This window comes from Arachis duranensis, chromosome 5 (assembly GCF_000817695.3).
Source record: "Arachis duranensis cultivar V14167 chromosome 5, aradu.V14167.gnm2.J7QH, whole genome shotgun sequence".
Classification (NCBI taxonomy): Eukaryota; Viridiplantae; Streptophyta; class Magnoliopsida; order Fabales; family Fabaceae; genus Arachis; species Arachis duranensis.
The window spans coordinates 89,598,287-89,621,697 of record NC_029776.3 but is presented as its reverse complement, the minus strand read 5'-3'; the positions used below and the strand labels follow the sequence as shown (position 1 = coordinate 89,621,697).

Below are 23,411 nucleotides of genomic sequence, written 5' to 3'. Positions count from 1 at the left end.
CGTTCAACGCAATAGTGATTTTTTTAAAGTTGAAAACTAATATTTTAAATTTTTTTATTATTTTATAAAATTATATAAACATATGAAAAATAATTTTTTTAGTTAAAAAAAAAAGAACAAAAAAAATACATAATCAAACGCACCTGAATTGCTTTTATTTTTTTCTTCTGGATTTTATTTGCTTGCCATGATTAACTGCGGCTTTCTATAGGCTAAGAAGTGCAGTTAGGGACTATTCAACGGGTAAAATTCATGTTTAGAGAAATAGTCATAACTCTCGACGACTCATGTGTAATGACCATAAGATCTAGTCAATCATATTTCACGGTTTGGGCATCTTACTGTGGTGATGCCTTCATGTGATTAACTTAGTTTTTATTCTCACACGTGGAAGCGTGGTGGAAGTGTGAAACACAACGTGGAAGGTTAGTGAGTCAACGCTGTCAAGATTTCACTTTCATACCCCAACTCTCCGTTAACAAATTCAAGCTATTTTTTCGGAACTAGATCTTCTCTAATTTTTTTAACACTTGAAAAAATACAGTGTAATTTTTTTATCGTTAATTTTATAAGTGGGATTAAAATTAAATATGAGAGAGAATAATAAAAAATAAAAAATCACAATTGACATCATTCAATTTTTTTTACTGGAGATAATCCAATCTCCTATTTTCTCCGAAGTTGAGGTTCCTTTTCCTTTCCAATAAATAGTAAACTGATAAAGTAAAAACTAAAAACACAATAAATGCAAGTTCTTCTTTAATTTATTATTTTCTTTAAAAAAAAGTAAAGCATAGGGTGAAGAATATAAATTCTTTAATTTTACCAAGGAGTACTCATAAAAATTCAATAAAACCCATGTATTTTTGAGTCTTTTTAAGATTAGATTATCTTCATGGTCCAAAAACAGATTAATAATTTCTAATATTCTGATTCAATATTTGAATTTAAATACTTCTCTTATTTTAAATAAGATAAGATGATGACAACTTAATTTGGTTTTATAATTTCTAATTAATATTCGAATTCAAAATTTTAAATGTCTTTCTTATCTTAGTCAGATCAAATAAGATCAGATAATTACCACTAACTATATAAAGGAGAAGCATAAATTACTCAGGTACGTCATTCATTTTACACACTTTATATATCTCTCAAATCCATTCTAACTTAAACGTCGGAATGTCTTCATCCCATTGCTCCAGCCATATAATCTGATGATTGCCTCATCTCACAAGTTTTCAATCCATCTCATAACCCGTACTAGATACTTTTAATACAATTTATAAACTTATTCTTTGTACTAAGATCTCTTGCTAACATTACACATTTAGTAAATATGCATGTTTAAAATTAAATATAAGAAACATTTTTATTACATGATTTAAAAAAATGATCTGAAAATATGTTATTTAATATGCACAATAGTTTTTTAATTAAATCCTCTAAAAAATATAAATAAATAACAAAAAGTTCAAAGAAATTTTGGGAAAAATACTATTATCATTGAAAAACATTTATAATTTTATATCAGTAATTTAATGATTATGTATTTATAAAATATAATAACATTTTTCATTATTATTATCATCGAAGGTCAAAACATACTTTATTCATTTTAAAATATCCATCGTTTTAATTTTTCAATACATTAAAAGATTAATATTAGATCCATTTTACATATAAATATATAATTTTTTTAATATATCAAAATAGTCAAAATGATAATTATTTTAAGATAGAAGTCAGAAGAAGTAGAATTATATGACAAAGAAAAAATATAGGGTACCAACATATTATCTGCCAACTTCTGCCGACTCTTATTTATATTTGTGTTTTATGGAAGTGTGTTCGTAGATGTGTCTAGTAATTAATATATTTTTTTTTTGTGACTAGTAATTAATATATTTTAAATACATATATAAAGAGACACATCCAGAAAATATATCTATAAAGACACTTCTATTAAACACAATTATAAAAAAGACATTTTTATTAGACACGTCCACGAATACACTTCCATAAAACACAATTATAAATAAGAGTTGGCAGAAGTTGGCAGATATATTGTTAGTAACGTAGCGAAACCGTATGACAAAATAATTGTTTTTTGATAATTTAAATCTTATTTTATATATGCTCTAATTTATTGATTAGAGATAAATTATTAAACAAAATAAAAATATTTAGTAAAATCAATTAGAATTTATTTTAAATAAATATTAAATAATATAAGTTTTGACTGTAATTTTATTTTTTTAGCATTAGCATGAACAGAATTTTGATTCATGTGAGATTGGCAAAAAACTTAAGAAAAAGAATATGAACAACTATTTTAGCCAAAATATATTTTTAATTTTGTATTTGTTTGGATCTCATTGTCTTGACAAAAAATATCTTTTTAATAATTTTTTTATTTTTAATGTGTTTAACAAATTTTTAATAATAAAAATAAAAATACTAAAAAAATAATAAAAAATATTTTTTTTGAAAAAATTTTATATAAGATATCTAAATATAAAATTATTTTTATTTTTTTATAAAATATTTTAAAAAAATAACTAAAAAAAATATTTTTCTTAAAATCTCACTGAAACAACCTATTAATTATTAGTTATAATTATTAATTGTTCAATAAAGCTTAATTATATATGTTAGGTGGCTAGGTGCTTAGGTGCACATCCGACAATATATATTGGCTCGCTATAGTCGTGGGAATTGGACTTCGCTTTCTGAAACCCACCATAGTCAGTTTATTTGTACTCCCAAAAGATCTGATTTTGTATAATTTTTATTCGAAAAAGGAAGAAACTTGGTGATTGTTTTGTTGCTGTGAGAGATGGGTTCTTCCGTGAAGGTTGATTTTGAGGTTGGGAATGATGGGGTTGCTATCATCACTATGTGCAACCCTCCCGTTAATGCCTTGGCTATTCCAAGTATGCTAGCTACTTCAATAATCATTGTTACTGTTACTTATATGTATTTCATTTTGAATTTTATGTGATGTGTGATGTTTTTTTTCTTCTGTTCATGTTCTGTTTCAATCAGTCATTATGGGGTTGAAAGAGAGATTTCAGGAGGTAGCTAAAAGGAATGATGTCAAAGCTGTAGTTTTGACTGGTAATTCTTCTTTTTTTTTTGTTTAAATTTATTAATAAAGATTTTTTCTTGGTAGTTACTTTGTTCATGAAGCAGTGTGATCATTTGATTGTAATAACTAAGACATTTGCAAAGTGTTTTGATTTTTTGTTCATGTTATGATCAGGCAAAGGTGGAAGATTTTCTGGTGGGTTTGACATCAGTGTTATGCAGAAGGTTCACCAAACTGGTGAGTTATGATTATACTGATGAACTTAGATACAAAATTAAAAATTAAAGCTAAGGCACTGAGTTTTCTGCTTTTTTTCTTAATAGGTGATGCTTCAATTCTCCCTGATGTCTCTGTGGAACTGTTGGTCAACTTAATTGAAGGTTGTAACGTATCTTTATGCACACCTGAAAGTAGAAACTGCTTCGATTTTTATTTTATGTAAGTGTGATCATTGCAATATTATTAATTAGCGTTCTTGATCACCGTAGATTCGAAGAAGCCTGTTGTTGCGGCAGTACAAGGGCTCGCTCTTGGAGGTGGCTTAGAGCTTGCCCTGGTTAGTCTTTGGACTTGAGAATGAGAAGCATGCTGTTTGCATTTAGACAGGCATTATTGTCGATGCGTCTTAATTATTGTGTGAAGTGTGACATCTTGATATGTTGTAGGGATGCCACGCCCGCATTGCTGCTCCAGGAAGTCAACTGGGACTGCCAGAGCTGACACTTGGAATCATTCCAGGATTTGGAGGTAATCAGGCATTTGAATTTATGTGTGTTCTGTAGTCTCAATTAGGATTCTTGAACCTACCTTCATTTAGTTGTGCTAACTGAAATGTTAACAAGACATTGTTGATTTCATAAGGCACACAACGTCTTCCCAGGCTTGTTGGGCTTCCTAAAGCTATTGACATGATGCTGGTACGATGTTGACCATTCATTTTAAATTGTTTGAGGTTCCATATTATTTGATTGTCAATGGATGAGACATAGTTATAAGTCTTTTGAAAAGAAAATTAATAGAATAAACTGCTACAGAAAATTGAAAACCTTGCCTTTTTTGCCTGAACTTGTCATGTATCTGTTATTTCTTATATTCATTTTAATATGTTTGTGTATAAGTTGTATTCAATATTTCTTTCTTATAGAAATCGAAGCCAATAAAGTCAGAAGAAGGGAAGAAACTAGGACTTATAGATGAAATTGTGTCTCCTGAGGAGTTACTCAGGGTTTCCCGACAGTGGGCACTTGAGATTGGAGAGAGACGTAAGCCTTGGATTCGAACACTTCATAGGACCGATAAAATTGGTTCCTTGTCTGAAGCACGTGAGGTGTTGAAAACTGCCAGACAACATGTCAAGAAGACTGCACCGCATTTGCCTCAGCAGCAAGCATGCTTAGATGTGATTGAGCATGGAATTGTCCATGGAGGCTATAGTGGAGTTCTAAGGGTACTTATCCTTCTGTGATTTTTGTTGTTCAGACGGAAATAGATGCATTTTCATTGTTAAGTCCAGCATGTATTATTATTCACTGAGTTTCATATAGTATTGCTTTTGATTTCAACGTAGATCTATCTTCTTCTCTGTTAGGTTCATCATGGTTAGCATTCACAAGTATCTTGCTATCGATTGTGTGAAATTGTGATTAAGGTTACTCAGTTCACATATAAGCTAATTCATAGAACATTCATTGCAGGAAGCAGAAGTATTCAAGCAACTAGTCCTATCAGACACCGCAAAAGGATTAATTCATGTCTTCTTTGCTCAGCGTGCAATATCAAAGGTACGAGGATCGATGAGTAGAATAGTTGAATTTTAGTCTTTTGTTTCCTGTTCAAGTATTCAACTCTTGCTGCTTGTGTTTGGAAATATATTTTGGTCAACATAGATTAGAACCTAGATAGCATTTTACTTTTGAGCACAACATAGCATGAGTGGCTGAGGGCTGTACCACGTGTGAATGTGTGGAAGTTGAAGCTATGCTAATTTTTTGTTTGGAAGATGATCTTAGTTCATTTTTCTATTGTCCTACAATTATCAACTATTTTATTTTAACCTTTTTTTTCTCTTCTAATTTAATGTGTTTGGGAAGATTAAAAGTGGTCTAGCTAATTCTGGCCCATAATTTTGTGCTGTGGAGGAGCCTTTTCTTTTGTTTTCATTGAGAGTGCAAGAAAAAGATATCATTTCTATGGTTCCACTGTATGTTTGAGTGGTTGTCACTGTATTTGATGACAAATTCCATTAGTAACGGGTAACAAACATTTGAAGTGGTTTTGTTTTTAATGTGGATTTCTCTTGCTGAAATACAGAAAACTGTTTGCTGACAAGAACTGTTTCGATGCAGGTGCCTGGTGTATCTGATATTGGGCTTAAGCCGAGAAATTTGAAAAAGGTTGCTGTTATTGGGGGAGGTCTAATGGGTTCTGGAATTGCTACTGCTCTCATTCTAAGCAACATTCATGTCATACTCAAGGAAGTCAATTCTCAATATCTTGAGAAGGGGATAAAAACGATTGAAGGTGATTATTCATTCATAATATATCTAGTTCTTTGAGCCTTTGAGGAGATGAAGACCTTACTTAGCTTAGTTCAAATTGTTACCGGCAAAACTTACAATGCAAGAAATTTATTTTATAACAACTTTTTAATGTAATTTTGTTTTATTTTGTATGGCAGGTAATGTTAGAGGCTTAGTAACAAGGGGAAAGTTGGCAAAAAATAAGGCCGATGGAGCATTGTTGCTGCTTAAAGGTGTTCTTGATTACTCAGAATTTAAAGATGTGGACATGGTCATTGAGGTTGGTTGCCTTCCCTAAAGTCCTTTTCACTTTACTTGGAAAGTAGTTAACTTTCTTCAGTATTTTTGAATGTTTGATTCTCAATGGAAGTTGGTGAAATGTTTTCGTTATAGGCAATTAATCTAACAGTTTAACTTCTTTTATCAGGTATTTATGATGTGTTATTTGATATTGCTGGATGTAATTAGTGTTAATTTTTTCCCTCTGCAGGCTGTAATTGAAAATGTTAATCTCAAACAAACTATATTTAGTGATCTTGAGAAGATATGCCCTCCTCATTGCATCTTGGCAACAAACACTTCGACTATTGATCTTAACGTCATTGGTGCTAAGACTAGATCTGAAGATCGCATTGTGGGGGCTCATTTTTTCAGGTAATAATAACCTCATTAAAAATGATTACGAGTCCTAACTCATCCACCTAATTTCTAAATAAAGTTAGTTTTGAATTTTTTATCTGTCTGATGTTTTAAAAAAAACATATATTTGAAGTTTTACTCATTTAAGTATTAGGAGGAAAATTAGGGAGATGAATTAGGAGATGAATTAGGACTCTTAATCATTACTCATTTATGGAATTGATGTGAATGAACAGAGATTACTTATTCACTCATATAGTTCAAAGAAATTTGACTTGCCAAGATGCTATATCTTAAGCTGTTATTTCATTTGAAGAGAATTTAATTGAGCCATAGTATAAATTGGTTTCTGAATTCTGAGAACAATTCCAGTTGAGTTTATGACTTTTATCTACGAATGTTATTTCCACTGGAATGCACGTTCATCGGTTTTTTTTTTTTGTTATTTTTGCATATTTAATTATCTCTATTGCCTTGGAGATTGTACGGACCAAGAAAACTTCTGCTCAAGTTATTCTTGATCTTATCACTGTTGGTAAAATCATAAATAAGTCTCCGGTTGTCGTGGGCAACTGCACTGGCTTTGCAGTGAACAGAACATTTTTCCCATATTCACAAGGTGCCCATTTATTGGTCAATCTGGGCGTGGATATCTTCAGGATCGATAGATTGATAAGCAGTTTCGGCCTTCCCATGGGTCCTTTCCAGTAATACTCTTGGGTTTATTTATTTCCATTATGTATGTTCACTGAAGTGTTAGATATTTATCGACTATGTAACCTAACCTGTCATACTTCCAACACACAAAAAGGTTAGTTTGCCAGTTAAAAAACATGCTATAGAAACTGTAGTATTTTTGGAACACCTTTTGAATTCTCAAGTAATCTAAAAGAGTGGCATAGATAAAATTTACATGGTTTTGTTCTGTTAGTATGTGTGCCACCGTGTAAATTCTGTTATCTGTTTGATGGAGTTAATCTTTCCTTCGCCCGCAGGCTTCAGGACTTGGCTGGCTATGGAGTAGCTGTAGCCGTTTCCAAAGAATTTGACGGTTCATTTCGTGGTCGCACATATAAATCTCCACTGCTTGATCTTATGATCAAAAGTGGGAGAAATGGTAATACTTATTTTTCAGTTAAATTAAGCTTTCTTTGTGCTGAGGACATACTTCAATTTTCATTTGTTTACATAACACATTCTTTCCTTGATCACTTGTGTCCTTTCAGGCAAAAACAATGGAAAAGGATACTATATTTATGAAAAGGGTAGCAAGCCAAAACCCGATCTTTCAATACTACCAATTGTTGAAGAGTCGAGAAGACTTGCCAATATTATGCCTGGTGGAAAGGTGCTTTTCTTTTGAAAATTCTATATTGCAAGTGATTGTTTGACATAAGCTTCCTCTCTCATTAGGTTGAATCTATATCTTCTTAAATTTGCTCGTCGGCATTAGCTTGTGTAGTGAAGCTGATAGCATTTATTCCTTTTGCAGCCTATATCTATTACTGACCAAGAGATTGTAGAGATGATCCTCTTTCCAGTAGTGAACGAGGCATGCCGTGTTTTAGATGAAGGAATAGTTATTCGAGCATCAGACCTTGACATTGCTTGTGTTCTTGGGATGAGCTTCCCAAATTACAGGTGGGTTTACCCTTTCCTTTTTCTTTCCTCTTCTAAAATATTGAAGGGCTAAAGCTAAGAAGAGGAATTTATAAAAAAAAAAAAGCATTGCAAAACCATTTGCTTCCATGTAATAATTTGTAAACTATTTGAACTCTTAAATAACCATCATTTATGTTACTGCCCATTTCGTACTTATCTAGTCCAGCATGTTTTATGATCAGCTTTGATGATGTATCAGTAACATATTCTAACATTATATCTCATTTCCATCACTTTCGCAACAGGGGTGGCGTTGTTTTCTGGGCGGACTTGGTTGGGGCGAAGCATGTATATAACAGCCTAAAGAAATGGTCAGAATTATATGGTAACTTCTATAAGCCATCAAGGTATCTGGAGGAAAGGGCAATTCAGGGCATTCCTTTGGTAAGACTCTATATCTGTTATTATCTATTTGAATTTCATGGAACTTAGTATTGTCAATTTCCTTTGTACATGAGAAAAAAAAAATGTTAAATTGACATAGTTACCTTAGGATATTTGGATACCTAAGGTTGAAAAACCAAGAAATTATTGTTTGGAAAAAGGGAAAAAAAATTTGAAACTGTAACTGATGCAAATAAGTATTTTCCTTATAGCAAACTTAATATGTTTACTTTAATTTACTTTAATTTTCGCTTCTAAATGATACAGCAATGATAGAGAGACAATAATCAATAGTTACTTTATTTAATTTAACATTCATAATTTCATGCGTGTAACATCTCTAATTACACACTTATATATCTAATATTAACCAATTATTTCAGCAGTAATTAAGGAATGCAAAATAAAATAACTTTGGACTGCTATGGGATTGATTTTCTATTGTCTCCCAAACATTTTTTATTCTTGATATGGTATAAGCAAATAAATTTAAAACATTTCATTTCTGAGTATAATTTGAAACAAGTTTGAGTAATTTATATACTAAGTACTAAAATTGCAAGTGTGACTCATTGTGAAGAACAAGATTGAGTGTTTGTATTTCTACATTGCTTACAGAGTGCACCTGCTTCAGCCACTCCAAGATCAAAGGCACGTCTATGAAAAAATAATTTTCTCAAAGGCCCTTGGATATGTAATAGCAAAGTAAATTTAGCTTATAATATTTTGCTTCCTTGTAAGTTGAATGATGATAAATAAATAAATGAATCGATCTTGGTTTTCCAAGAACATATTCTTAATTATACCCTAAAACATAAGGTAAAGATTTTTTGGGGTCATGAGCTTCTTTATGAACAAGGCGTGTGTGAAATATAATGTTACCTACTTTATGGACAACATTGTATTGGTGTAATGGTAATTTATATTGTGTAAATTGTTTTTCACAGCTCTGAAATTTCACTTTTGTGTTGTTTATTCTTTAAACTTTTAAAATATAGAATAGTTCCTTAACGATATTAAAAAAAATAATCTCGTGTGATACGTTTTATTAGTATATTTAACCTTTAATAAAACAGTAGTTATGGCCAAAAAAAATTTTAAGTTCTTTTCGCAGTTTGATAATGTGAGGAAGCTAAATTGTGTATATCAAAAAGTTTATTTTGGAGGTGGGGTTGGGTTTAAACAACTGCACATGAATAAAGATTTAAGGTACTTCTGTATCTTATTCTTTGGTATCTCTCAAATTTCTTAAACAGATAAATTTCTGGAATAGTATTTGAAAATTTAAATGGATAAATTATTAAAATGGTACTTAATTTTTTTAATAAATGGAAAACAAATTTTTCATTTAGTAAATGGTTTGTACATTTATTTGAATTTTCGTTAGAAAACCTTGAATTAGTATTTAGGAGGTGTATGTAAAAATTGGAGCAAAATTCAATGACTTTTTATTTTTGAAAAAAAAAATCGATCACTTAAAAAAAAGACTTGGCATAAAATTATTAAATTTTAAAGATGAAAATGTGCAAAAAAAAATCAAAATAAAATCGCTAAAGCTCTTTCTGAAAATTATATATAATATTTGATTATTTTTGTCGAATTTTTAAATCTTTTAACATGCACATATAATTTATATTTTTTGGAGTTATTTTTATTAGCAATATAAATTAAATACCGTTTTGGTAATTTATTCTTCTTAAACTAACTTTTACAAACGAAAATGATTTTTTTTTTTTAAATGTTTTGCCAGTAGCTATCGACAAAGAATATTGAAAAGTAAAGCAGTAAACAACTAAATGTTGAAATATAATGTACGAAGGGTGTACCGTGTACCAAAATAAAAGAAATAATTAGCATTCATTGCATAGAAATAGAATATTGAAAAATAATATATTATAATTTTGAGAAATTTAATATGACGAGAGATACGACATGATAAGAGACATATAGACATGTTAATTTTAATTTTTTTAATTAGACACGAAGATACATATACCATAGTCCTTTCCACATATAATCTTATTTTGATATGTTCTATCATGCTGAAATATCTTTCTATCTTTTATTAAAACATAATTCAACACAAAAAATATATGTATAAGGTAAATATCGAATAAATATCGTATAAATATCGTATCTAAATTTAACACGCGAACAAAGAAACTCCACAAAATATATGTGCATGTTGATTACGTAATATGGTATGGATGAAGAGAGGGAGAGAGGATAAACTTGAAGGATTATTGGCAATAAAAGAATATGGAGTTATGATGCATATTTCTATCCTTTTGACTTTTGAGGATGCACTAATTTAAAGATATAATGCTAATTTTTTTTAATGATATAAAAACATAAATTATTAGAAATACTGCATTGACAGAACTATTATTAAAAGATGAAAATGACAAATATGCCTTTAAAAAATTTCAGACAAAAATAGGGCAAGCTGTATGGCATCATCATATCATTATCTATCTGTATGTTTATTGTTGTATATAAAATTGCAAAAATATAATGGAAAAAGAAAATGAATATATTCTAAATTACAAGCTATAAAATTCATTGAATGAAAAATCTAAATGACATTTTTATGAAGTTACAACTCTGCAATTTACAGGCTTCGCAATCAAGCAATGTTGAAGCTGAAAAATTAATTTAAATTATGTATGAATAATGACCAAATTAGAAGAAAATTGATCCTACTTGGGTGGACTAATGTTGAGGCTTGTACCCTTTAACAAGCCACTTCAAAGCAATGTTTTTACATTACATAGAACTACAGAAAGTTCTAACCCTAGCATACACTCTAAGAAAATCTTCTCAATTTTCTTTCCAATGGTATATTTGCACATCCTTGGTTAGATAGATAGATCACTTTCATAGCTATTTTTCAGTCTTCATCTTATTTTCTCCATTTTCAGGAACATTATTATGACCGGGGACTGGTGAAGCCGAAGCTGCTGCAGCCGTAGGTGGAACAATCGATTTGGCAACACCATTGCTAGTGGCACCCTGCTGATGCAAACTCTCGGTAGTCGTATTTCCAGTGCCGTTATTGATTGGATCCTTCTGGCTCTCCAACTCACTTCTAGCTAACGACGAACACTTCGTTTCTGAAATTGGAAAAAGAGAGTTTAGGTCATGCAAAATTCATGCATTTCTAATAGCATACTACATTTTGATGTTTATGCAGAACTCTTGATGAGGATAGTAACAAAGGCAAAATACACTAACTGAAGATACTCCAAAAATGATATGAAAGGATCATATGAATGTTTTAGAAAGTAAGTTATAACTGAAGGTGAGGACAAAATAGTAACTTGCCATTTATTTCTCCCATGGTGATAACTCTGTTAAGGAAATCTCTAAACTTTGTTAAGACAATCCTTTCTTGCTCCGCGTATTCCTCTGTCATTCCTTGTCCGTAAGGAAATTGCGAGGATGTGTTGCAGCCATGAGCCATTGTGCCAACTGGAGAGGCAGCTGTCATGAACGTATCTTGCTCGTCACACATCAAAGCTAAAGTCCCAGGAGACATTGGCCTCCCTTTCGGGACGTCAGCACCATCTGAACTTGAATTGTCCGGGCTGATTTTATCTGCTTGGTTTGCGCTCGAACAATCATCAGCCATAGCTTTCTCAACATCACCTTCTTTTTGATTTGGTAATTGTGACTGATTTGAAGAAGCAAGTGAAGTTTCTGTCTGATCTTCTGTATGCTTTTCCATTAAATTTTTCTGGTCTGAACATTATTGATAATTAAGATTGGCAAGAGAAAGTTTATCAGCATATATTTAAAAGGGTGATTTCACTTAGCATGTAACTAAAAAACATTAAGAAAACATAAAATAGAAGCTTGTGTATATGACTACATAACATTCTCAAGAGCATATTAGGGACCTGCAATATTTGGGTTGACCAAAGGAATTTATTTTGCCCCCAAATTCAACAGTTATACATGTGCATAATGCACAAATATAGACTAATCTAGTAACTAAAGGGAATCAAGGATTAGCCAAAAACATAAACACCAACAGATAGTAAGAAATCTGGTCAGGGAACCGTTATTTATATTATTATCATGGTATTGGAATTTTTTTGTTGAAATAATCATTTAAACAGCAAGAAATAAACTTCCTTTGATAAGTATGTTGCTATTGCCAATGCCATTGGGAACGGGTAGGGGGTGAGGGGCTAAAAAATAATCTTAACCTTAAAGGTTTAGTTGGTTTAGATTGATATATAGATAAATTTGGGAGATGCTCAGAAAGAAAAACACAAACATTAAGCCTATTCATATTGTGCACTCATTAAATGGAACTACTCATTAGGAAAATGAGGGGAACCGATAAAAAGGCTTTCTAAATGACTACCAGTGTTTTGAAAAAGTGGTTATGGCGGCACCATGACGCTATGGAATGGTAGATTTCTTCCTTGCTGCCATACATGATGACGCGACAAGTTTTTCGTGGAGGACAAAATGGCGGAAATTGCGGGTTTTTTTTTAATTTCAACAAAATTAGAGGGATATTTTGGTAATTTAGGATACCCTAAATGCTACAACTCACCTTCCTCAGCCTCCTTACTTCAGAAACTGCCTCTTCCTCTCTGACGGTCCAAAAACTCTTCTATCTCTCCCTCACTGCTCTGGGATGCACCTACCCAGAAGAGGCAGCACCTTCTGGCTCCAGTTCCTCTTTCTCCGTCTTCCCTCTCTGCCGTTCTCTCTGCATTCTGGCCAAGCCGCTGCTCGCTGCCGCTGCAAGCCGTTCTTGACTCGCTACTCGCCGCCACTCGCTGCTGTCGCTTCTCGCCACCGCTGCAAGCCACGGGTTCCCTCTTTCTCTAGTTCGTAACTTAGTGTTCCTACCCTTCTTTTCTTTTCCCCTGTTTCCCCTTTTATTTACATAGGTTCAATGTTATAAATTATAAACCTCTCTTTTCCTTTTCTCCCCCCAATTTACATAGGTTCACTTCATAATAATCGTGTTGATTTGGATGAAGTTGATGAGAACTAGAATTTAGATAGTTTATTTTGTCATTTGTTAGTTTAAGAACACGATAAGGCAATGGCTTTGGCTTTTCTTGTGAATTTTTAGTTTTAAAGTTCTCTGTCTTATGTTTTATGGTGTGTTATGACTTGATGTTATGTTTATTTTGTTGAATTTGCTACCGCATTTGCTGAATTAATTGGATGCCTTATGGGGAGAAAATTGCTTAAATTGATTAGATTTTATAATTTATTACATTTGCAGTTTTTCTGCATTTTTTTTTGTGCATATATATATGTATTTTTTCGGTAGTCCGTCATTTCCCGCAACGCCATCTGCCATAGTTTTATGGTAGATTTTTAACTCACTGCCAGGAGCCACCATCCACAATAAAAAAAAACTACGATGACTACTTAATACCGCTAAATACATGGAAGAATAAAATAGAAAATGATGGACCTTCACATGACATACCAATAGCATATACTTGGTGATTAGTGATTTAGATAGTCAAATACCTGTAAGTGTCTTTGCAGCTTGTCCAGATAGCAGCACCAAAACTGAGCAAAGCTCTTTCAAGTGCTGTGGTTGTATGATATCTGCTAAAAGAGACCTTCAAACATAATAATGTCAGTAACTAAAATGTGATAAATTTATCTTCATTTCATATATATGACCAAGTTTACCTGTATGAAAATTTTGAAGGACCAAGTGTTGCAGTTCCAACACGAGTGCCCGGAAGGGAGGGCAAGGATGGGGATGGAGCTGGACTTCGGACATGGTTTACCTGGTGAACAATAAAAAAGCATTCCATGACGATAGTGTATATAAGTCCAGCAATAAAACAAATACCAATGAGTAAATTCACTATAAACAGCGGCTAGCCAATGCGAATAACTTGTATATGGTTGAGCTTTTGGAGGAGTTGTCAAGTTATCAGGGTATTGAACCAAAAGTTTCAACCTCACTTAGTTTGATTCTTCTCATTCGAATTCTAAACTAGAAATTTTACACAATAAACTAAATCGCACTTGGTTATGAAGATACTAATTTAACTACCATTGGGAAAACAATTGTGCGACAAAAAACAGCTATGCCAAATGAAAACATTAAATAATGTAAACTCAGCTTCAGTATGTGCACGTGTTAGGTTATGAGCAAGTTTTACCTGTTGTCCCAACTTGCTAACGGATGGTTCCTTGGGTGTTTGCCCAACGAAGATTTCCTGGCCTTTTCTTTTCTTGGATACCGGAGGCGATGAATAACCAGATGTACCAATTGCTCCAGTTATTGCAGCATTTGCTGCCTGCTGAATATATGTCATGTTATTTTGATCTCCATGAAACAAGGCCTGTCTCTCTTCGCTTCCCTCAAAATTCTTGCAGTCCATGCATTTACAATTTTCAGAACAAAGGATGTTGGCTTGGAAACACTCACAGTACTTCTTGAGACACCCTGATTTCTTACAGTGGCAACCCTTGTTATGCTTTCCTAATATTAAAACTTCACCAGCTTCCTCCTACATTTATTTTCAAATTTAAACACTCAACAATAGAGAAACCAAGGATTTTCAAGTATACAATAAAAATTTATCCAACATATTTTTCTTGTACAAGGAATATACAGAGTTTAAAACACCTTTATTCGTCATTTATATAGAACATAAAAAAGAAACTTGCAAGTAATTTACTAAGAAGAAACTCCTGTCGTTACATATAATACCATGAAAAGTCAATCTTCTTGCAAAGACACATTATCGTATAGACATCGATTGAAAAAGAGTCGCTATGATTCAATTTAGCATTCTATATTGACTTTAAGAGTTTCTAAATAATTAAGGATATAAAAAATAAGTAAATTATTTAACCGTGCCAAGAAAAGGAATAACCAATTAAAGTTAAGTTTTGGAGAAAATTAAGTCAACAAAATGAAGAGAAGGGGAAGAAGGCAACCAACGGAGACAGTAAAAATATTTAAACACGCTTGTTTAATTCTGTATTAAGAAAATGGTTTGACTCCAAGATTATGGATGACGCAATAGCTTATATTTTGTCGTGGAAAAGAACGTCACATGATGAAAAGTGATCTCCAATCAGAATATAGAAAACATACAGTCATAAAGCCAAAAAAAATTGAAAAACATAAAGATAACAATGACAATATCTTGCGTCAGCAACAGAGATATAAACGACAATGTCATGCATCAGCATAAAGTTGCAATATGCGTCCAACCAAAAAACATTTTAATTAATAAAACCACTATATCTACCACAAAAAACATCAGATTACACATTACTTGACAAAAAAAATTAGACCTACATACCCTGCTATCACGTGTTCCATGGGGGCTGCTTGCAATTTTCGGCCTAAATGCATTTGGATTGCGCTCTAAAGTAGCTTCAACAGCTTCTCGTCTAGCAGCCTCATTTTCAACATTGTTGAAACAATTTACACAATTGCAACCGTCGCAATATATTCCCGATGCAAAACATTCGCAATATCTGCTCAAAACATTGAAAAAAGTTAGCTCCATTTAGCATTGTATTGCAGCCAATATGGTGCAATTGTGCAATGAGCTCCAATAAAGGGAAATATGACTCGAACAATAGATATTTTGATATTCTGGAAAGGAAAGTATATTGCTGGACAACCAAAATTCAGATAAATTGAGCCTTTGACCATGGAACCAGCAATTTCATAGTAAAACTACCCCATAGATAATAAATACATATGATATAGCCAGGGGAGTAATCATGGAAATAGAACAAGGAAATACACATAATATTATCCAGAATTATGCATTTAATTGTTATGCTCATCTATCAATCAAGGAAACTGATGAAAATCCAAGAAAAGAATGGAAGGTAACAATAAAAATCAAAGTTCTAGAATAAGATTAGTAATGCCTGGGCATTAACTCTGAGCACGAGAATGAAATCAAACAAAATAAAGAGTACGAAAAATGATAACCCGGTCATTAATATCTCTTTTGCATTAGTATGTAAGAAAAAAGAAAACCAATTTCTGACAATTAGTGAGCTAAAAATAGCAACATATACAAATTAAATATGAGCTCTTAAGAACAATTTTGTATTTCGTAGTTGCAACATACAAGTGAAAAAAACAAGTATCCAAACATGCATACATCTACAGAAAAAGCTTTCATAGGACCATCCAGAGAGAGAGAGAGAGAGAGGGAGAGGGAGAGTTTTGCTTACAGCTTTAAACATTTAGAGTGTTTACAATTGCACTGCTTTTGCTTCTTTGGAGTAGCTTCCTTTATATCAAAGTTAGGTCTTGATCTTGATTTTGGAGATTCTGGTTTCCTGAAAAGAAAAGAAAAGAAAAGATAAGTTAATACAAGGCCAAAACATGTAGCTTGAGCTTTTCCTAAGGCCATTTGCATGCAATGTAGTCAAAGTGCATATCTTTGTATTGATTATTCACATATACATCAGTTCAATCAGAAACCATAATACCAAACGATCTACCATTTTACCATAATTGAGAAATACATGCTTCAATTTTCAACAAGTGACTTATGAAATTACACTGAATGAAGATCAATCAGATTGTATGAGAAATACTACTGTAAGACACAAAAACATAGAAAACTTAGTGTAAAAATTAGGGAAAATATTAGCAATAGAAGTATATTATTAAATAGTCAAAAAATTATAATAAAATATTCGCCTTGAAAAGACATCAGGTAAACCTTAAAGTAAAGAAAAACATGCACGGATGCACCATCCCCGGTTACCATAACCGTTGCTCCCAGTCAAGAGGGAAACAAACCGCATTAAATGACCGGGATTTCGGTGTTCAAAAGTACTAACACAGGCACGAGTCTGGAAAGTTTAATAAAATCATGTCGCTGATATCTCATAATCGTAACCCCACTATTAAAAGGCTAAACAAAAATAAAAATTACTATATACAACTTCAAGCTTGCTTGGTTCGTAATGCAGACATAAAAACATGAATTCAATGCACTTTTATCAAAAGCGAGCTACTTTTCCCTTAGCTCTGCAGCTGTTTGCATTGAGAATGAGAAGTATCTTAAACAAGCATACACTTCATAATTCGGAAATCACCATAGCAAGAAAATTATAATTTTGAAGTTACTAACAAGCTACTTAAAGTAATATTCAACTACCGCCACCATTTCGTTTCACACAAAGAAAAAGACCAATAGAAGTCAATAAACAACTCGTTAAGCAGCGTGGAAGTAAGAAAGAAACACATCAAAGCTAAGAGATGTGCATGAGGAAATTGCAAAGTGCAAACCAAAACATTGCACATGCATTGGTACCCCAAACAGAAAAATCAAAATCTTCCTCACAAAGCCACGATCCCACCTTGATACAGCCACACAAATTAGTTAGCTCAGTTAAAACAAATGCAACTCAAAAATACAAAGAGAGTGAAATCCAACATCCAATCCTATAATTAAAAAATACCACTTTCTTAACACAAATTCAAACCTTGTAAGAAAATACACAATCCAAGTTCTACAGTAAAAAACCTTCAGGCATCAGAAACAGCACTGAATTAGCTCAAACAGCTTTAATCACAGTAATAATAAGAACTCACCCCACTCTCACTGCAGGTGCCTGCGGCGAAGGAACCGGCTTTACAACCACCGACGGCTGTGCCATAATCTGCGGCTGCGCCGCTATCACCGGAGCCACAATCTGCTTCTGCTGCTGCACCTGAACCTGGGAATGCAATCGTTGTTGCAATTGCTGTTGCGATCTTTTCTCCGGCAAGGCCGTAAAATCGAGCTGTCGGGCGAGTTTCTTCCCCGTAGGAGCCTCCACCGGCGTCGTTACAGCAGCATCCACCGATGACGTTGCCGTCTTTGAACCGCCATCAACCCCTTCTCCTTCACCTTCCCCCATCACACTCAGAACCCAAGAAAAGCAAAAAAGATGTAAGGAAGAAAATCAAATTTTTCTCACACCCCAAGTCCCAAATTCCTCCCTTTCCTCTTACCCGAAAATCTAAAAACGCCAAAAGATGAAAACTTCACCCACCGATTCCGATTATTACCTCAGAAACTGAAAGAACAAAAAAACCCTAAACCAAAAAACTCTGACACCAGAGATTCCGCAGCTCCAAACAGAAGTCCCCCGATAAACTGCAAACAATTCGACGGAACCTCGATCCAAACACACCGCACCAGAAAGTTCTTGAGAGAGAAAAACAAAGCCTTTAAAGAGAGAAATGGAAGAGGGAAAAAGATTGCGATTTTCAGAGGGAAGGGCTTCGAGGAAGAAGAAGAAGAAGGAGGAGGAGGAGGAGCTGAGAGAAGAGAAGAACACACACTCCCTCTCTCTCCGAAGCTTTTGAAAATTCAATTTTTGTTTGTAAATTTTCAATGGTTAGATCTTCGCGTTTGTTCCATCGCACGGTTCAAGATGCGGAAATGAAAGGAACGGTCTTAATTCATAGAAGGGTTGTCCAACTTTCGATCTCGGCCGTTGGATTTAGGAGAGATTAAAAATAGTTTTGCAGGGCGGAAGCACGAGCGGGGTATTTCCCTCACGTGAGGGTTTATCGGGTGCGGCTGCCACCACCGGAGGTAGCTAGACATGACATGTGGCGTTTCTGCGATGCAGTCTTGTTTGGTTACGTGGCGGATTTTTATTGGCGTTAGTATCTTGGGTTGAAAACGAGGGATTCCTTTTGTAATTTTTCATTGTATTATTGTATTGCGGAGGAAGAGGGAAAATTATTATTATTTTGTTGAAAAAAATTCCTATGTTTTTTCCTCCGTTTAAAGTGAAAAATAAAAAGAAGTTGGCGCTAAAATAAAGGGATCAGTTGTTGGTAAAAGTGGTAACTTCGTCTAGTGACTAGTGAGTCAACGCAAATATTATGATGGAGGGGTAGAATTTCACGAAAAAAAAAATATAATAAGATAAAAATTTTGTTAAGGAGACAACGAAAAAATTATATATAATAAATTTTTAATTTGGTTTAATACTAAAAAAAATTAAATAATTATTTTAAAAAATTAATCATCTTAATCCTAATTTATTAATAAAATTTATCTAAATGCCTTTTCTCTCAATCGTCTGCTACCTCATCTTTATCAATTATCCCACTTCTCTTGCGTTAAAAGTTTTTTCATCGATCAAAGTACTTTTTTATCCCTAAGGTCTGGGACGAAAATCAAATTCGTCCCCGACCTTTTTTTGTTATTAAAATTATCTTCAATGTTTAGAAACGCTTTAAAATCATTCTCCCATCCATTAGACAATTTTTTCAGACACCTTTGCCCTGAAACCCTTAACGCTTTGTTTTCATTCCTGCGAAAGAGGTTCAGTATCTCATTTACATTACACACTTAAAAATTAATCTTTCACCTTCAATGATGCTCTAACAGAGGTTCATCATCATCTGAGGAGTAGCGTTACTGCATTTGGACTGCGTTGGCAAGAGTATAGAAGGAGGTCGTTCTGCTGTTCTCATCTCGAATCAGGTATGTATGCACCATTAGTTTCGGTTTTGTGGAGCTTGAACTTAATAATGTGTAATGGATTTCGTTAGTTTCCAAAAACTGGTGGGGTTTGATTTAAAGTTTTTTTTTCGTTTTAGGGGATGGAAAGTTTTAATCTGAGTGTCTACCATGGGGTCGATTTGTATATGACAATGGGACATTGTAGTATATAGAGGGACAAAAGACATTGATCGAAGATATTGAGAGTGATTGCTGGTCCGTATTTGAGGCATATGCAGAGGTGAGACAGTTTGGATACACAAAGAAAAATATTTTAGCTTTATGGTATAAGGATCCAAGTGCTGAATGGTTAGAGAAGGATTTGAAGTTATTTGCAGGTGACAGATATGCACTTGAGATGTGTAGAATAGCGGAGTTGAGGAGTCATGTTGAGATGTTTGTGGTGCATAAGGTTGACAATGCTGAAGAATTTTCTGAAGTAGGGTATATTGATGTTGGAGGGCAAAAAGAGAAAAATCCTAGAAATCAGTTGGTGGTTATGAGAGTGAACAGGGTCCACAGGTGGAAAATGATAATCCGGAGCAAGTTAATGAAGGAGATAACTTGCACCCAGATGTAACTGCTGAAAATGCACGGGTTGAATCGAACAGTGATGATGACAGCGATGATGAAGATTTTATTTTGCCTGATCTTGAAGTTGACAGTGCAGATGATGTTCATTTTACAGATAGTGACGAGGAGTATGATGATGAAAGTGGGTTTGAAGAACTGAGAGGTGCTACGGATGGTGATCGGGTTGATAAAGGCAAAGGGGCTTGGAATGGGTTGGTGGTTATGAGAGTGAACAGGGTCCACAGGTGGAAAATGATAATCCGGAGCAAGTTAATGAAGGAGATAACTTGCACCCAGATGTAACTGCTGAAAATGCACGGGTTGAATCGAACAGTGATGATGACAGCGATGATGAAGATTTTATTTTGCCTGATCTTGAAGTTGACAGTGCAGATGATGTTCATTTTACAGATAGTGACGAGGAGTATGATGATGAAAGTGGGTTTGAAGAACTGAGAGGTGCTACGGATGGTGATCGGGTTGATAAAGGCAAAGGGGCTTGGAATGGTGATTTCAGTGATGAGGAAGGCTTCAATAGTGATGAAGTAGATTTGGATTATCAAGTTGGTGGGGGTTCAGATAAGGATGACAGACATGATGATGATAACGATGAAGCTATTCGGTATCTAATTCACAAAGATGTTAAAGACATGACGAGTTACAAATGGGAGGTTAGAACTGTATATGCTTCAAGAGAGGAATTCAAAGACACTGTAATAGCGTATACAGTACAAACAAGGAGGGGGATCAGGTATGCCAAGCTTGACTTGGTTAGAGTGAGGACTATTTGTTAGTCGGGTTGTCCATTTTGGTTATATGCAGCAAAAATGAGTGAGGAAGAGACTGGCAGCTTAGATCGATAAACCTTAAGCATACTTGTAGCCAGGCACATAGGGTAGGGATAATGCATACTGCGTGGCTGAGCAGAGCCTTTAAGAAGAAGGTCGAACATAACCCAAATGTTAAGATAAAGGACCTGGTGAACAAGGCACAAAGGAAGTGGAATCTGACTGTGACAACATCAATGGTAGCTAGGTCAAGACAAGCTGCCTTGGATGAGATACAAGGAACGTACCGAAAGCAGTATAAGAGGATCGCTGACTACTGCTCGGAGCTGCTAGGGGCTAATCCAGGGTCATCAGTGACGCTCAAGGTACAGAGGTCCCCTGATTTCGAGGTTGAGGAACAGTACACTTCGCTAAACAACTTCTGCATATTTCAAAGAATATACATGTGTCTAGCTGCTTGCAAGAAGAACTTTATGCAGTGTAGGAGGTTTATTAGGTTGGATGGCTGTTTTCTCAAGACACCTCAAAGGGATAGCTGTTGACTGTGATAGGTTGGGACCCTAATAATCAAATGCTTCCAATCGCGTATGTCATTGTGGAGTCAGAGACTAAAGACACCTGGAAGTGGTTTCTCCAGCTGCTAATTGATGATTTTGGGGCTGAGATAATTGGTAGATCAACCTTTATGTCTGATCAGCAGAATATAAACAATTATTGAATCAATTAACTTCTATTTTTTTTCTCATTTAACTTCTATTTAAACAGTTATTGTTATTACACAACTGGTTACCTCCTTTGTTAGGGTCTGCTACCCGCTTTCGACGAAGTCATTCCAGTTGTAGACCACAGGTTTTGTGTCCGCCATTTGTACAACAACTTTAGGAAAAAGTTTCTTGGACTATACTTGAAGCAATTGATGTGGAGGTGTGCAAAGGCTACACACTGGAATGAATGGGAGAGGGAGAGAGAGATGGCAGTCATTCAAAATATCAATGTGGAGGCTCATAGGCATCTGAATGCTATTTCTCCTAGATTTTGGAGTAGGTCCAGGTTTAACTTTCATTCTAAATGTGACACTCTTGTAAACAATATGTGTGAAAGCTTTAATGGTGTAATAGTCGAGTCTAGGGAAAAGCCTATAGTTACAATATTGGAAGAAATTAAGGTTTACTTGATGAGTAAATGGGCTGTTAATAGAGAACGAATTCAAAAATTTAATGGTATAGTTTTACCTCGCATTAAGAAGAAGATAGAGAGGAGGGGCAGGTCAGATGGTGAATTGAGGCCTTATTGGTCTGCTGCACAGACATATGAGGTTGTAAATAGGTTGAACAAATTTGTTGTTGATTTGTCTGCTCATGAGTGTTCTTGTAGGAAGTGGCAGCTCAGTGGTATTCCATGCACACATGCCATCAGCTGTATCAACTTTAAGGGTCTTGATATGGATGCATATGTTGATGACTACTACAAGAAGCCTGGCTATGTCGAATGCTATGATTCAGTAATCAACCCTCTAAATGGCACAGATTTATGGGAGAATATGACCTTTGATGATGTGATGCCGCTTCCATATCGGAACCTTAGCCACAGACCAATGAAGAAGAGGAAGAGAGGACCTGATGAAGTTGAGGACAGAAGCCAGTCCCACTTGTCTAGGAGGAGGCAGATTCAGAGGTGCTCAAACTATGGTGAATCAGGTCATAAGAGGGGAGGATGCAAGAAACCACCCCTCTCTGTAAGTGTATTTACATTATATATGTTAGGGTTGCATGTGAATGGTTGCCTAACAGTAATCGTTTATGTGTTTCAAGCCCAACCACCTAATGAACCTTGATGAGCGGATAATTTATACGCTTTTTTGCATTGTTTTTAGTATGTTTTTAGTATGATCTAGTTAGTTTTTAGTATATTTTTATTAGTTTTTAGTTAAAATTCACTTTTCTGGACTTTACTATGAGTTTGTGTGTTTTTCTGTGATTTCAGGTATTTTCTGGCTGAAATTGAGGGACCTGAGCAAAAATCTGATTCAGAGACCAAAAAAGAACTGCAGATGCTGTTGGATTCTGACCTCCCTGCACTCGAAGTGGATTTTCTGGAGCTACAGAAGCCCAATTGGCGCGCTCTCACCGGCGTTGGAAAGTAGACATCCTGGGCTTTCCAGCAATATATGATAGTCCATACTTTGCCCAAGATTTGATGGCCCAAACCGGCGTTCAAAGTCACCCTCAGGAATTCCAGCGTTAAACGCCGGAACTGGCAC

The 23,411-nt window shown here is 34.3% G+C and overlaps 2 protein-coding genes across 2 annotated transcripts; one reads left to right on the top strand and one right to left on the bottom strand.

The window, feature by feature from the left end:
• The first annotated feature begins 2,702 nt into the window (after nucleotides 1–2,702).
• On the top strand, nucleotides 2,703–9,250 carry LOC107490282 (peroxisomal fatty acid beta-oxidation multifunctional protein AIM1). Its single transcript, XM_016111043.3, has 18 exons — nucleotides 2,703–2,936; nucleotides 3,049–3,120; nucleotides 3,266–3,328; nucleotides 3,415–3,471; nucleotides 3,580–3,647; nucleotides 3,757–3,838; nucleotides 3,953–4,008; nucleotides 4,236–4,538; nucleotides 4,786–4,872; nucleotides 5,437–5,611; nucleotides 5,769–5,890; nucleotides 6,101–6,264; nucleotides 6,696–6,956; nucleotides 7,245–7,366; nucleotides 7,476–7,597; nucleotides 7,742–7,890; nucleotides 8,157–8,295; nucleotides 8,914–9,250. Exons 1-18 carry the CDS (start codon nucleotides 2,840–2,842, stop codon nucleotides 8,956–8,958), a joined length of 2,184 nt encoding a protein of 727 aa, XP_015966529.1. The 5' UTR covers nucleotides 2,703–2,839; the 3' UTR covers nucleotides 8,959–9,250.
• A 1,557-nt stretch (nucleotides 9,251–10,807) lies between these two features.
• Nucleotides 10,808–18,608, bottom strand: LOC107490281 (protein tesmin/TSO1-like CXC 5). The gene is made up of 8 exons (XM_016111042.3): nucleotides 17,879–18,608; nucleotides 16,504–16,611; nucleotides 15,609–15,786; nucleotides 14,454–14,804; nucleotides 13,972–14,072; nucleotides 13,804–13,898; nucleotides 11,620–12,036; nucleotides 10,808–11,408 (listed from the first exon to the last, which is right to left on the bottom strand). The coding sequence occupies exons 1-8, from the start codon at nucleotides 18,184–18,186 to the stop codon at nucleotides 11,179–11,181; spliced, it is 1,788 nt and encodes a 595-aa protein (XP_015966528.1). The 5' UTR covers nucleotides 18,187–18,608; the 3' UTR covers nucleotides 10,808–11,178.
• Nucleotides 18,609–23,411: the final 4,803 nt, after the last annotated feature.

What these genes read in the sequence shown, in the direction of transcription:
- LOC107490282 (XM_016111043.3), top strand. Translation starts at nt 2,840, where the DNA reads ATGGGTTCTTCCGTGAAGGTTGATTTTGAGGTTGGGAATGATGGGGTT. An exon ending in GGGGATAAAAACGATTGAAG is followed by an intron (nt 5,612 to 5,768) that starts GTGATTATTCAT and finishes TTTGTATGGCAG; the next exon opens with GTAATGTTAGAGGCTTAGTA. An exon ending in ATATTATGCCTGGTGGAAAG is followed by an intron (nt 7,598 to 7,741) that starts GTGCTTTTCTTT and finishes TTCCTTTTGCAG; the next exon opens with CCTATATCTATTACTGACCA.
- LOC107490281 (XM_016111042.3), bottom strand. Translation starts at nt 18,186, where the DNA reads ATGGGGGAAGGTGAAGGAGAAGGGGTTGATGGCGGTTCAAAGACGGCA. An exon ending in ATGGAACACGTGATAGCAGG is followed by an intron (nt 14,805 to 15,608) that starts GTATGTAGGTCT and finishes AAATAAATGTAG; the next exon opens with GAGGAAGCTGGTGAAGTTTT. An exon ending in CCTTCAAAATTTTCATACAG is followed by an intron (nt 13,899 to 13,971) that starts GTAAACTTGGTC and finishes TTATGTTTGAAG; the next exon opens with GTCTCTTTTAGCAGATATCA.